Genomic DNA, 14,254 nt, shown 5'->3' on the forward strand with positions numbered 1-14,254 from the left:
ATGAAAATAATTGATTAGTTAATAAAGATCTATCTGAAAACATCACATTTTAATGAGGGGGTGTTCCAATTTGATTAAAAATTAAGAAAATTATGCAAGAAATTGAAAATATAATGAAAATAATATAATAATATTTATAAAATAAAAAGTTTAATAACAAAATTAATACTAAAAATATATTTGTTCAAAACAAATATAATTATGACAGGATATTTACAAAAGGAAATATTTTAACTTAACAAAAAAAAAATTCTTGCAAGACTAGTAAAAACTGATCGATTAATTATTTCACTAAATGTATAAATAGTTAAAGCTTAGTGCATTAATCATTATGAGTGATACAATTAGCCAGATTCTAAATTCTTTTCAACAACTGTTTATATTAGTTTTTTAAAAAAATTAATAATAATTTTCTACCTGCTTGCATAAAGTTCCAGCCTAGAGTGCATTTCTTGAGATGATAAAGTGTGTTGGGGCGATGGCGCTGGACTTTCAAGATCATCACCTTCAAGTACAGTCTGAACTGGAAGATAACCAAGCCTTTGATGCTTCTTGAAGTAACGTTTTGATTTGAATTTATTCTTCATGATTTTGGTGAAATCACGCACATCCTCTCCAGAGGTGGTCTGAAAGTCAATCATTTTATTAACAAGAAGTGAGGAAGATTGGTTATATTAGTAGCAAAAAAAATTTTGATCTAAGTCATGAAAAGAAAATCAAAAGCAGTACATCATCCTTTGACATTCTCCTCAAACGTGGTCTGAAAGTCAATCATTTTATTAACAAAAGTGAGAAAGATTAGCTTTATCAGCATCAGAAAGAATTTGACTCGAGTTATGAAAAGAATGACAAGAAATGCACAGACTGAACATTATCAGTACATTAACCTCAGGTTTAAGCACAATATCTCTTGACCTACAAATACAACTGACCTACAAATGCTTAAAAATGTGACTTAAACATTAAATTAATTAGTTATTTTACCTTGTTGAAAATGTTTTTAGTACTTTTACCTTACACACAAGTTTTCAAACTACCATTTAAACTGCATCATATATCTAAGAGAAGCAGAACTTTACTAACACTGAAAAAAATATGAAATTAATAATTCAAAATAGATACCTCTATAAAAATTAAGGAGCTGATTTTGAAAAGAAGTTAAATGACAATAAATCAAAAAGTTACTTTCTGCATTGAAACAGACCATTGATTAGAGGACAATAGAGTTAAAGTTAATAAAGTAGCATAGATTGTGTCAAGTTAGTTTGCAAACAGGTAAGAGTTGGCCTTTCCCAGCATGAACTTTCATTATTAATAAAAGAGAGTTTTTTTTAGATGCAACACATTTTTGAAACAAAACTACTATGTCGCTTTTTATTTAAAACATTTCTAAATAAAGTTTTATTGTTCAGAAAGGCAGACTATTTTGATAAAATTAGCCATTACAGACTCGATACTACAGTTATAACAATTAGTTTAATTACACCCAAATGCGCTTCCCTTTCAGTGTACTGTTTTGTTTTTGTCACTCAATTCCTTATCAAAGTGAAGTCTTTAGTTGATGATCATCAAAGTAATCTTCATAGTAACAAGGATCGAATAATTAGGGAGGGGGGGAGTGGCAATAAATTTTAAGTGAATTATTTGTTAGATAAACTATGACATGTATTAAATTCATATTTCAATAACCAAGACATATTTTTACAGCAGAAGATATAATATTCATACATAAACGAAATACATAAACAAAAAAACAACTCACAGCAGTACAGTATTCTTGCATGGGATGTGTTAGTTTGTGATTCTTTGCTTTTCTACCAGAGAAAAAGCAGCCTTGACATAAATCAAAGTTGAAGCACTTTAAACATCTATATCTGTAAAATTTGAAAACACATGATTAAACATCTTATACACCCTTTATCATATAAATACAAAAATAAAATGGATTTTAAATCAGAAAATAATAGAAAACATTGAAAAATATATAAGTTAAAAATTTAGAGAAAACATCAAAAATAATTTTTAAAAAATATATATAAAAATAAAATTAAAAAGTCTGAAAACAAAATAATTAAAAGATATAATCTTGTCATCAACTCAAACAATTACATCTGCAAACATTGAAAAATATATAAGTTAAAAATTTAGAGAAAACATCAAAAATAATTTTTAAAAAATATATATAAAAATAAAATTAAAAAGTCTGAAAACAAAATAATTAAAAGATATAATCTTGTCATCAACTCAAACAATTACATCTGCAAAAATGAGTGCTTTCTAATATTGTATCAATATAGCCAAATCAAAATATGTCAATACAATAGTATGAGGAGTATCCAAAAAAATTTAAACAAATACAGAACACATTAAATAAAAATGAAAAATTAGGCGAACATTAAGTAAAACATATTAAATACTTGCAGCCTAATAAGCAGTAAATAGAACTTAATAATTCTCTTGCTTTTCTCACTTTTTTATCCTTTGTGTTTTTATTGTGCTATATATATATATATATATATATATATATATATATATATATATATATATATATATATATATACAATTTGGCTAAGAACCTAAAAATGCATTCAATACTAAAAAGCAAATTATTAAACATTTTCCACATTACTTAGGCATTGTATACAAAGCCAAATAACAAAGTGTTAAAGTATGAAACATTTTATATTTTTAATTAATACAATCATGATTAATTAGTATTAACTGAAAGTAATTTCTTAGTGCAGCAAAGAGGTTTATGTTTTATTTGTTTTCCTAGAAAAAAAAGGATACATTTAAGGTAATCACTATGTATTATTAATAGTTGCTTACATTTAAGTCTTAAACTCAAGAAAAAGGATGGCGTTTATGACTGTTTCTTCAGTACACCTACCCAAAATAAATTTTCAAGTTCGTAAATTATCAACTGCAGCTACAGATATTCCATACTTGATGTAGACATGAATGAAAAGCACATCAAAAAAATTTTTTTATGAATATGGAATTATTTGAAAAGCATCAAGTAGTAATCAGATATACCTGAATCCTACAATCGGGTACTGTTTGCAAATATTACATTTCGCTTGATGCTTTGCTGTTTCTGCTGCAGCCATCCGATGAAGAACTGGAAGCCAAACAAGGGACTGTGGTTCTTGTTGTAACCACGTCAAAAAATGACTAGCTTGAATTTCTTTCTGGTTTCCAGCCTAAGAAGAAGTAAAACAAACACTTTCAGATATGTTTCATAATTTAAACAGAAAGTTCAAACAGTATTAGCAGTCAGGAAAAACTAAATATTTTGTAGTGAACTACAACTACTTTATTACAAAAGTAGTTAACTACTTTTGAAATGTAGTAATTTCTTTTAGGAGACAAACTTTGCAGAAGAACTTAATTTATACCTATGTTCAAAATGGTTTTGTATAAAAAAAAATGGCTTATTAAAATATGAGGTATTATAAAGATATATTTATTCATGTTTACATAAGCCAGTTAGTTATTCTAATTCCTTAATTATGAATTTCTTCTTTTAACTTTGTACTTTTATACCTTTCTCGGCAGAGAATATTTAATTAAAGGATAAAAGATTTATGATTTCGTCAAGTGCTTAATGCTCTTTTATGTTCTCTAAGAAATAAAATAAACAAATATTACAAGACAAAATATGTTTCCTATTATATTCCTAACGTGTACATATTTTTTAGTGTTTCACAAATATTGAAAATATAGTGTTTGAAGGCATGAATACAAATTAAAGACAAAGGACTTTGAAAAAAAAACTTTTTGTTTTAACAGGAAAAGTTTACACATTATAAAAAAATATCTGTTATCTTATTTCTCAATCACACTAAAGTAAGTATTTTACACCAGCCAGGACAAATCAATACTATCATCATGAACGTAATGTCAATTTCCATATTTATGAAAACCGAAACAGAGCTGCCACTGAGGCAAGACTCTAAAAATAGCCACTTTAGTTGCTTCATATATGAAAAATAGTTTCCACAAGCATAAAATAGCTGATAAAATACCCTTTCTTCTCTAGCATATTTTTACAATATTGTTTTTTTTTTTCCAATTTTGCAAAGGAAAATCTGAGAAAATTGTATCATCATTTTTTTAATTGCTGAAGAAGATTAAAGCAGTTTTTTTAACCATCTCTAAACTGTTGATACATAAGCCTAAACTGTTGATACAACAAGTTTAGGCTTATGTATTCTAAACTGTTGATACAACAGGTTAGTACTAAAGAAATTCTAAAGAATTGATTTATAGCACTAATTAAATAAAATACATACACAATAAAAAGGTCAAATAGATATTTTTCTTTCAAAAAAAATTTTTAAAGTAAACAAATAACTTTCATTCCTCTATTTGAATAAATGCATTTCCTAGTAACAATTTAACAAGCTTTTCACACCTCTTTGATCCTGTTATACAATCATTTGAAAAAGAAATTGATCTAAAATTTAAATTTAAAATTTAGAAACCAATTTCTGAAAATTGTCAATTTAACCACAAAAGAACATACCAATTTAGTGTTTAACATTTCCTAAAAACAAAATATTGTGCATGAAATAAAAGAGAAATTATTATTTACCTTTTCAAAACAACTTCTAACACTTGGTTCTATGTTACTGCCTCCAAAGGCAGCAATTTCTCCAAGTAGTCGAGGTATCTAAAACATAAGAAAATTAAATTAGACTTACTGCAATTTATCAATCAAAAACCAGATTTAAACTTATAATAACTATTTGAGATAGGCAATGTAAAAATGTCATTTGAATTATAATTACTCTCAGAATAACCATTCAAATAATATTGATTCAGATACATATTTTATTATTGAAACTGGTAAACCTCTAATTAAGTTAATTGCTTACTTTTGCAAAAAATATTAAATCTCAATATAAAAATATTTAAAATGAAAAGCAGTTGCTCTTTTTATACTTTTTATTTTTAATTAACATTTTTAATCAAAACTTTACTTTTTAAAGTGAAAATATTGCATAAATAGGACAGAATATATGCAATACCTGTACACAGTCATGTAATAACAACCCTAGTTTTCTTTCATCTGCACAACCATTTACATCAGCTATCAAACAAAATAAATCTAAAAAGAAAAAAAAAATCAATATTTTTATTAAATACACATACAAATATAATAATAATGTTCTGGCAAGTGGAAAAATATCTGTCGATGCACAGTAAGCCAAATAAAAAGCAAAAGAGATGAATAAATCATGAACTAATAATATGATTTTCTGTACTGATAATTTGATCAAATTGGTCAAATGGTATTTAAACAATGAAAATTCTGTTGTTCAGAAACTATTTGACAGATTCCCATTAAATTTTAGATTTTGTCATTTAAAAGGATCTGAAAATTCATACACCTAATAATTAATAATTGTTTTTGCTTATTATTACAATAAATATAAATTAGAAAAAATATCTTAATAAATTATATTTTACATTAAACTTATTATTGGATAATTGTGTTAAATAATTGTGTTACTGTTGTTTCGAGTCCATGAATTTTCAAAGAATGTCGAAAACCTGTACGATTCCTACTGCTAGCATTAGTGCCTCTTGATTATAGAGAACAGATCTTAGGTAGTCCTCAAGTAAATATAATTATATTAAAAAATTTTGAAATAGTTTAATAAATACTGAGAAAAACTTAAAAAGTGAAATTAATATTAAAAATACAAAATTTTTGATCTTTTCATGACTAAACTATATGAACTGAATTTTCAAATTATGGCTATTCTAAATATTTTGAAAGTCAAGAATTCAAACCTGGAAGAGAAAAAAAATGTGTGCTTAATCGTAGAAAAGAGGTTTTTGGACAGATATCTAAGCTTAGAATGTCATTTGACTAATTGAGTAACATATTTAAATTTATCCCTTTAAACCATTACAAATGCATGCTAGCACACAATAATCTGATCATTAAATATAAAGTCATAAAATAACTTAAGGGAATAATTTTACTCTGTGAGTAAATATAAAATATTTATAAAAAGTGTTTTTATATAACAGAATATGTGAAGCCAAAACTTAATCTATTAAAACCAATATCACAAAGTACAAGCCAAGAGATACATTAAAACTGAGTGAAATGTTTATTCACAATAGTTGCGTTGATAAATTTTCATCCTTTCTATAAATCAAATAAGCAAAGAAATAAAATGACAATTATTTGATAAAATAAGTTCAGGGGTATTAATTCTTAAAAATAATTTATTAAAATTACTCAAAAATGGCAAACCATTATGATACTAAAGTTAATAATAATTTCATTTAAATTGTAAAATATTTTACAATTAAAATCAAATAAATACTGAAATTAATCCAAAATGACAAAACATAATTAAAAATTTGATAAAATACTTTCATTTAAAATAATTATACTTACATCTAAATTTGTCTTCTAAACTTCCACGACTAAGTAAAATAATGCCTACTTTGAAAGATAGAATTCTAATATAACCAGTTCTTGTAACACTGAAAAAAAAGATGACCAATTTTTAATAATAATATTTTTAATAAATTAACTGTGAAATAGCTTAGTAAAACAAAGAAATTTTAGTTTTCTCAAAACTAACATGTAGACTGCTTTTAGGGTAACACCTAGGCAATCTAAGGTTAAAAATAATATTTACTCAAGGAAAAGTTAGAATAAGAAGAAGATTCAGCTAAGTAGGATAAGGAAAACTAGGTAGGATAAGGAATAAGAGCTAACTCGAAAAATATGAAATAAAAAGCGATTATTTATACAGGGGAGAGTTAAAGATGCCTAGACTTCCAAGTCATCCCCATTAAACAAATATATGATGCATATAATTTTTTTAACACATCTGCTTATTGCAGAGAATAGGCAATTCTGTTTGTGGCAAATAATCTGCCATTCTGTTTAAGGGTGAGAAAATTCTATTTATGGCAGAAAATCTGCAATTCTGTTTATGGCTGCCATAATCAGCAATTTGTTTATGGCAGAGAATCAACAATTTGTTTATGGCAGAGAATTGGCAAACAACAGAGAATTGGAAATGCAGAAGATGCCATACACAATTAGATTCCCTTGAGTTTGCTGCCATAGTATAGGACTATTGCCATAGAATTCAGTTTCAAACAAGCTGTGCTCATAAAAAGAACTAAAGCCGAATTTGTAATTCTATGTTAAGGGCAATTACTAAACTGGATAATTATAAATGAAATATAACAATAATGCCAACATAAATATTGTCCGGTTTTTAAGTTATGCTAAACAATATAGATTTAGTTAGATCTTTTACACGTAAGTTTATAATTTCTCAGATAAAGCATTTATGTCTTTAAAACAAAGAAACACCAGATACTTAAGACAATTTAATCATAAAATATTAAAAAAATTATTTGCATTATTTTTAAATTGAAACTATTTAATAATTTTGCCCAAGATAAAAAAAAATACAGAAGAAGTAACCCTATATATTTTACTTAAAGCAAAAGTTTAACATTGAAAATTGCAACAAAGTCAGTGCTGTCAAACCAGTGCTTACAATGACAGCTTTTCCATAATACATAAATTACCAAAGATAAGAAAATGTGTAAATTAGAAAAACAAAAAGCAATATTCATAAAGAATAAATTGTGAGTATAAAAATGTATGCTTACGTATCATAGAGATTGAGCAACCAATTCAGACACAAATCTAATGAAAGAGGAATATTAATTAAGGAATTATTTTCAGTAGCTATGCCTTCATATATAGTTGAAAGACAAGTTATCATTTCAGGAACGCTAATTAGTTTATCATTCTGTGCTCTCAGTCCATGCTGATCAAAGGCATTGATAGCATTATTCATATTCACCATATCCACTGTAAGAATAAAAACATATCGCACATTATTACAGCATATTATTTACACAAAAAGGAGGAAAGAAAGAAAAAAAAAAGATAAGAAAGATAAACTCACAGCAAACTCTCTTTTGAACAGTTCTCAGCTTCATTGCAGTTCTATAGGCAGAATAACGAATATCATTTAGCTCAGCTAAAATGTAAAGAATAACATATTAAGATCACTTGATTTTAAAGTATATAACAGGAAATAAGTCTTTCATGAAATAATAGAACAAATTATTCTTGAAAAGATTTAAAGTAGTCTTTTTGAACATCAAAATGATTATCCATTGATACTGTTGTAGCAATTTAAAATTAAAAAAAAGATGTAATATAACTTGTAATAAAATAATGTATAGTTAACTTGATAACACTAAGATACACATTATCTAACTTTAAGAAGTAGCATTATAGATTACAAAAGGGTAAACATGAAAAATAAATTGAAATGAATTCCTTTAAAATGTGTGCCTAATGAATAAATATTATAGTAAAATCTTTATCACACACCTTACTTAAATCTTAATATATACGAAAGTGTAGCAACTACAATTAAAAATAATAATTTTACATTCATTTGAGTTTCATTATACGAAGAAAATTTTCGTGGTCTACAGAAAAATGAATACAGCAGTTTGTCTCAAATATTTTAAAGCATTTGTAATTACTAATTATTAATATTCACGAATTTTGAAAATATTTAACAGACATTCAGAAAAGATATGATATCAAAGATAGAATTTTAAAAAAAGATAGAAATAAAAAAATAGATAGAAATCAAAGATAGAATTTTAAAAAAAAGATAGAAAATATAAGATAGAAAAAAAGATAGAAATCAAAAAATTTATATCAATACTTACCTAAAGAATCCATTAGTTCAATCATTTTTGGATGGTCCCAATGAGTGGTTTCAGTTAAATGACTAAATAAATAAATTTAAAAAAACTTGTGAATAAAAATCCACAATAACAAAAAAATATATAATTGATATTAAACATAACTTACTTAACATAATAAGGCACTTTATTACCAGCAACAGCTCTTTCCCAAGGATGGCTTACTGATGCTAAAAAAAACTTAAAATTAGTACATATGTTTTTTTTCTCCATAATGCAAGATAGTTTGTGTAAAAATATTCAGAGCTCTTTGACATATACAACAATTGGAATTGCAACAAACTTCATGTTTCAGTGAAACTCAGTAAAAGAAATAAAAAAAAGGGGAGACAGAAATTAAAGTTTAAAAAAAATTTGATCTAAATGTTTAACCTGTTCCTCATAAGAAACGAAATGTACATTTATTAAAAAAAAACAAAAAAAAGTGCTAACAAAACTATAAAAAAATGTTGTCACAGATCAAATAAAGAACGAAGCGGATGAAGGCTCATCATTTGCCATCATAAAATGACATTTCAGTGAATATGAATATATTTACCTTGAGATTTACACAGTGACAATAGGAAATAAAAGATTATGCCTTGCCAACAATTTATTGTCAAACGCATGTACAATTGCATAGCTACCAACATGGATCGGAAAAAAATCCAGTAGATTTTTCAAAATAACATAAATTCAAGATAATTGTTGCATAATGTACTAAATATTCTACACATAGGGAAATGAAGAGATTTTTAAAGTCAATGAAATAGAAAGAGTGCAATATTTTCTAGTTATGATTGACATTAAATGAACTTGAAATGTTGTGTAATATGTTTACTCATAATTTTGAAAAGTAATAGGCATTTAATTCATTAAAGATAGTTAAAAGATTTTTCAAGCAATTCAAAAAGAGAGTTCTGAATAAAAATAAGAGCAATTAAGAACAAAAGAAAAGTTTTAAACTGATTTTTATAAATGAGAGTACATTCATTGTGTATTAGTAATACTTATTTAACTACTCAAGCAAGCAATAATCTGTCCAAAAATTTTATTTCAGTAGGAATTTTTCGAGGAAATTAACTCAATTTTAGGAAATTTTCTCAAATGTACAAAAAACAGTTTTTTTATAAAACCAGCAGACCAGGAGCAACTGGCGAAATAGTAGAATTGGCAGCTACGTAATTGTCACCCTCATTAAAAAATACTCATCACTTAGTATTTTTATTTATTCAAATCAAAGTATATCTATGTTCCATAGTTAAACAAAAAATATCTTACCTTCAAAGTGACATTTCTACAAAAATGTCACTTTGAACCTTCATCCATGATTTTTTGTTCTTCAAATATCTGATGTAAGATCGGATATTTGAAAAATTTAAAGGAGCCCTTGCTATCATTACGCTAACCTGTTTTCAATGTGTTTAGACTATATATAGTATTATACTATATTATTTTATTTATACTATAGTATTTGAGGTAAAATATTTCAAAACAGTTTGGATTTGCTTCACCAGTTTTACTGATAATGGGTCATATCTAATAAAATACCAGACAGATATTTGAAACAAGCTTTAAACCTCTAATATATGCTGAACAATTACATACAAAACAATTTCTTTAAAAAAGAACCTTATGCTTGAAATATGTAAAAAAAATTGTAATATGAATGTAAATCAATGAAGCGCAATAAAACTCTAATTTATATATTTGTGACAAACCATTTCAAAAAACGTTCACAAAAAATAGGTTTAAAAAAAGGTAAAAAAACGTTTAAAAAAAATAGGTCCAAAAAAAGGTAAAAAAAAGTTTACAAAAAATACTAACTTACATTTTAAAACTTGGTGTAAAATTGTAATATGAATGTAAATCAATGAAGCACAATAAAACTCTAATTTATATATTTGTGACAAACCATTTCAAAAAAGGTTCACAAAAAATAGGTTCAAAATTGGTAAAAAAAGGTTCACAAGAAATAGGTTCAAAAAAATTTTAAAAAAAGGTTCACGAAAAATACTAACTTACATTTTAAAACAATTGGCGTTAATTATTACAAACATTTAAACAAATTGGCGTAAAATTGTAATATGAATGTAAATGAATGAAGCACAATAAAACTCTAATTTATATATTTGTGACAAACCATTTCAATCAAAGAATTAAAGAAACTGCTTCAAGCAAAGAAACTGCTTAATTAAGAACATAAACTTATACACGTTTATCCTAAGTATTTATTCATTTCTTCTGTAATTTTATTAATATAATTTTAATAATAAATTTGCGTTTTGTTTTTTAAAAAATCTGAATAAAAATATTTTTACTTCTGATATCTTTAGCAGGAACAAATAAATAAAAACAAGCAAATTATTCCCAACTTTTCCATCCTATAATTATACTAAAGTTTTGTTAAAATTTAAAAACATATTTTTCAAACAGTTAACTAGAACAATATAATATTAATAGTGCATAACACACACAAAACTTTAAAAAAGCATTGCTTTTAAGCAGTTTTTTAAAGCTATTTTTCTTTTATAAATTATGACTCATCAGAACATACCACTGAGGAATTGTTGCTGAGCCGATCCTTGATCAATTAAACAGTGCTCCAATTGTTTGCGACGGTCATCCACTGCTAATTGCAGCAGTCTCCAGCGGGTATTCAATTCTTCCAGTCTATTTAAATTGGAATGTGATAGCAAAACATTGCATCCTGTAATTCGAGCAGCTGCCTCATTCACTTCGTCTACATGCATTTGTAAGGGAGCCGTTCTATCTTTAAATGCCTACAATATAAATAGTTAAGTTCTAAATCAAAAAATCCAAATAAACTTCACAATAAATCAATTAAATTAAAGTAGAATAATAACATTTATGTCCCAAGAAAAATACTTAAATAGACAATAGAAGGAATTACGAAATACTTTTCTGTAGTCTCAAGTAGTTTTCTATAACACTATTAGCATTTCTAGTGAAATGAAATATTATTGATAAATCTAAGTTCAGTCTTAGTCTTTCAAAAAAAAAAGCAAGAAAAGAAAGCTTTAATACACATTTAATTGTAGAAAGCTAAACAAGTACAGTTTATTAAAACAGAATGAAAAAATTTTCTTCAAATTACTAGATAAAAAAATAAATTCTTAGTATGCAATTAAACTAGGATTTGTCTCTAAATATCTAAGATCAAAAATTTTACTAAAAACAAGAGGGTTTTAAAAAACTGAGCCTTTCTATAGTTATGATAGGTTTTCACTGTAATTCTGCAGGTGAACTTACAGTTAAGTGCTAACAAATTATACTAGATAAACAAATTACTAGTGCTGTGATAGCTATAACAAGATATACATAAAAATATTTACGTAAAAATAAATTTACAGCAAATGGTTTTCATATGTAACATGTTTTCAGCGAAACTAACATAAAACATGTAGTTGGCATTACTGTAGATTGATACAGCAATAATTCAAATATGAAGACAACATAATTTACGTTAAAAAAAAAAAATTATTTACTTCAGTCAGTCTGTTTTTTAACATAAATATTTTTTCTTAGATACCTTTATAGCTATTGCAAAAAGAGTAACCTGTTTGTATGGTATAATTTGCTATTTAAACATATAAATGACAAAAAATTCAGGATTTACACATATAAACAAATTTTAATACAGCATTGAAATAAAAACAAATCATAAGATAAATGATACTGAATGACACACAAAAAAAAGAAAAAAAAAGAGTAGGAAAAACTGAGTATCACATGAATTGAATGAATTTAAATTTAACACATGTTTAAATTAACTTTTTTTCAACTTCTTATTTCTGAAGAATGAATAGTACAATACGGCAGAAAAAGTATTCTTTACAAATATTACATAACAATTCAAGACAAAATTCTTAAGCCAGAAAAAAGTTAGCTAAGTTTTAAGATGAGCATAATAGCTTAACCCCAGACATAAGATTACAACACTAAACATATTATAAAAAACAAAACATATTTCAGCATATTATTAAGGAAAATAATGTTATTAAATGTTTTGTAAAAGAAAGTTTAAGTACATCATTTGCATAGAAAATACAAATTTACTTGATAAATAGGTAGAAAATAAAACAAAAGTACAGAAGAGGGTTTTACTTTTAATTCATCAACTTGTTCGGGAAGTTGATCGAGCACAAATTCTGAAACTGGAGGCCATTTTGACTTAGCATTTTCAGCAGAATGTAGCCTTGTGTTTAAATCATCCATAGCTCTTTGTAAAGTTTGCATTTTCTAAAACAAGAAACAAAACTATTATATAGAAGTTTCTTGAACACTTTAATCTATCACTGTCAAAAAGAAATAATTTTAGAGTGAGGAAAAAAAATACATTGTACTTATTATAGATGGATAGCATTTATTTATTTGTAGAATATAAGGAAGATAAATTAAATGCATATTACAGTCAAAAATCTAATAAATTCAATAGATGAACTACAAGCAATTTTTCATTTCTAAGCAAAACTAAAATTATTAAAGTTTTTAAAAAAACTACACACAAAACTAGATAAATTGTCCACGGAAATTAAGATTTTTTAAGTTTCATTAGTGAAATTATTAGGGATTAGAACACAATGTAGAAAGACTTGTTTTAGGTTTTTTTAATATAAATTAACATTAAAATAAAATATCCAAGAAGTAAGATCGTTGATGTTAAAATTTTGAAACCCAAGGCAAGTAACATATTGTCCTATGAGATATGCAGGCCCTGATAAAATGGCCTATCATCCTTATAGTTAAATCATAAGTATGCATCATCATATTTCTATTTTCAATTTAGTAAGTAACTTTCCTGGGACCCTGAAACCCTCTTTCATCTGCAACTACTCTTATTTTCACACAGATTCAATCTTAAAAATAATCTATATTCACTGATTAAGTAGTTCAGAAGTAGTTGATAGCATTATGCGAACATAAAATGCAGAAGCAAGACTTAGACAAGAATGAATAAGTTCATTTTATAATTTGATTCAGACTTCAATTTAAATAGGCAATACATTTAGTAATTGTTACTTTAAAGAATAACATTTTATCAGATATTAGGACAACTGAATATTTAAAAGGAAAAATATGCTCTGCCACAAAAAGGAAAAATGAAACAAAAATACTTTGTTATTATTATGGCACAGGGATACGAATATTTTTAAAAACTACCAAGCATTAAAATTTTCAAGAAATATAGTTATGTGCATAAGCAAGCTCAATATCAAAAAATGTAAACAACTACAAATTAATTCTACAACTATTTTAAGAGTAAAATTTCAATTAAAATTTTTTTCATTCTTGAATAACAATTTGTTTAGAACATAAAGACTACTCTAGAGTATGATACTCTAGTTTTTAGATAATAAAACTAAAAATAAAATATACCGGTACTGTAAGAAATGTTGCAATCTTTAAAGAGACCAATACAAATGAAAAAGCACAAAACGAATGTAATCATTTTTATAATGAAAATTCA

General features: G+C 25.7%; 1 protein-coding gene across 7 annotated transcripts in view; it reads right to left on the reverse strand.

The window, feature by feature from the left end:
• The window catches only part of LOC107442807 (dystrophin), a 238,478-nt gene that overhangs the window by 10,204 nt on the left and 214,020 nt on the right, over nucleotides 1-14,254 (reverse strand). For all 7 annotated transcript variants that reach the window (XM_087157549.1, XM_087157551.1, XM_087157550.1 and 4 more), the window contains 12 exons: nucleotides 12,892-13,026; nucleotides 11,321-11,546; nucleotides 8,894-8,954; nucleotides 8,749-8,810; nucleotides 7,965-8,039; nucleotides 7,663-7,867; nucleotides 6,422-6,510; nucleotides 5,034-5,113; nucleotides 4,598-4,675; nucleotides 3,037-3,203; nucleotides 1,763-1,874; nucleotides 418-626 (listed from right to left, as the gene is read on the reverse strand). In XM_087157549.1, the coding sequence (XP_087013675.1) occupies nucleotides 418-626; nucleotides 1,763-1,874; nucleotides 3,037-3,203; nucleotides 4,598-4,675; nucleotides 5,034-5,113; nucleotides 6,422-6,510; nucleotides 7,663-7,867; nucleotides 7,965-8,039; nucleotides 8,749-8,810; nucleotides 8,894-8,954; nucleotides 11,321-11,546; nucleotides 12,892-13,026 (1,499 nt within the window). The remainder of the gene's footprint in view (nucleotides 1-417; nucleotides 627-1,762; nucleotides 1,875-3,036; nucleotides 3,204-4,597; nucleotides 4,676-5,033; nucleotides 5,114-6,421; nucleotides 6,511-7,662; nucleotides 7,868-7,964; nucleotides 8,040-8,748; nucleotides 8,811-8,893; nucleotides 8,955-11,320; nucleotides 11,547-12,891; nucleotides 13,027-14,254) is intronic.

Source organism: Parasteatoda tepidariorum, chromosome 2, assembly GCF_982258835.1.
Source record: "Parasteatoda tepidariorum strain Cologne lab strain chromosome 2, Ptep-v5.0, whole genome shotgun sequence".
Classification (NCBI taxonomy): domain Eukaryota; kingdom Metazoa; phylum Arthropoda; class Arachnida; order Araneae; family Theridiidae; genus Parasteatoda; species Parasteatoda tepidariorum.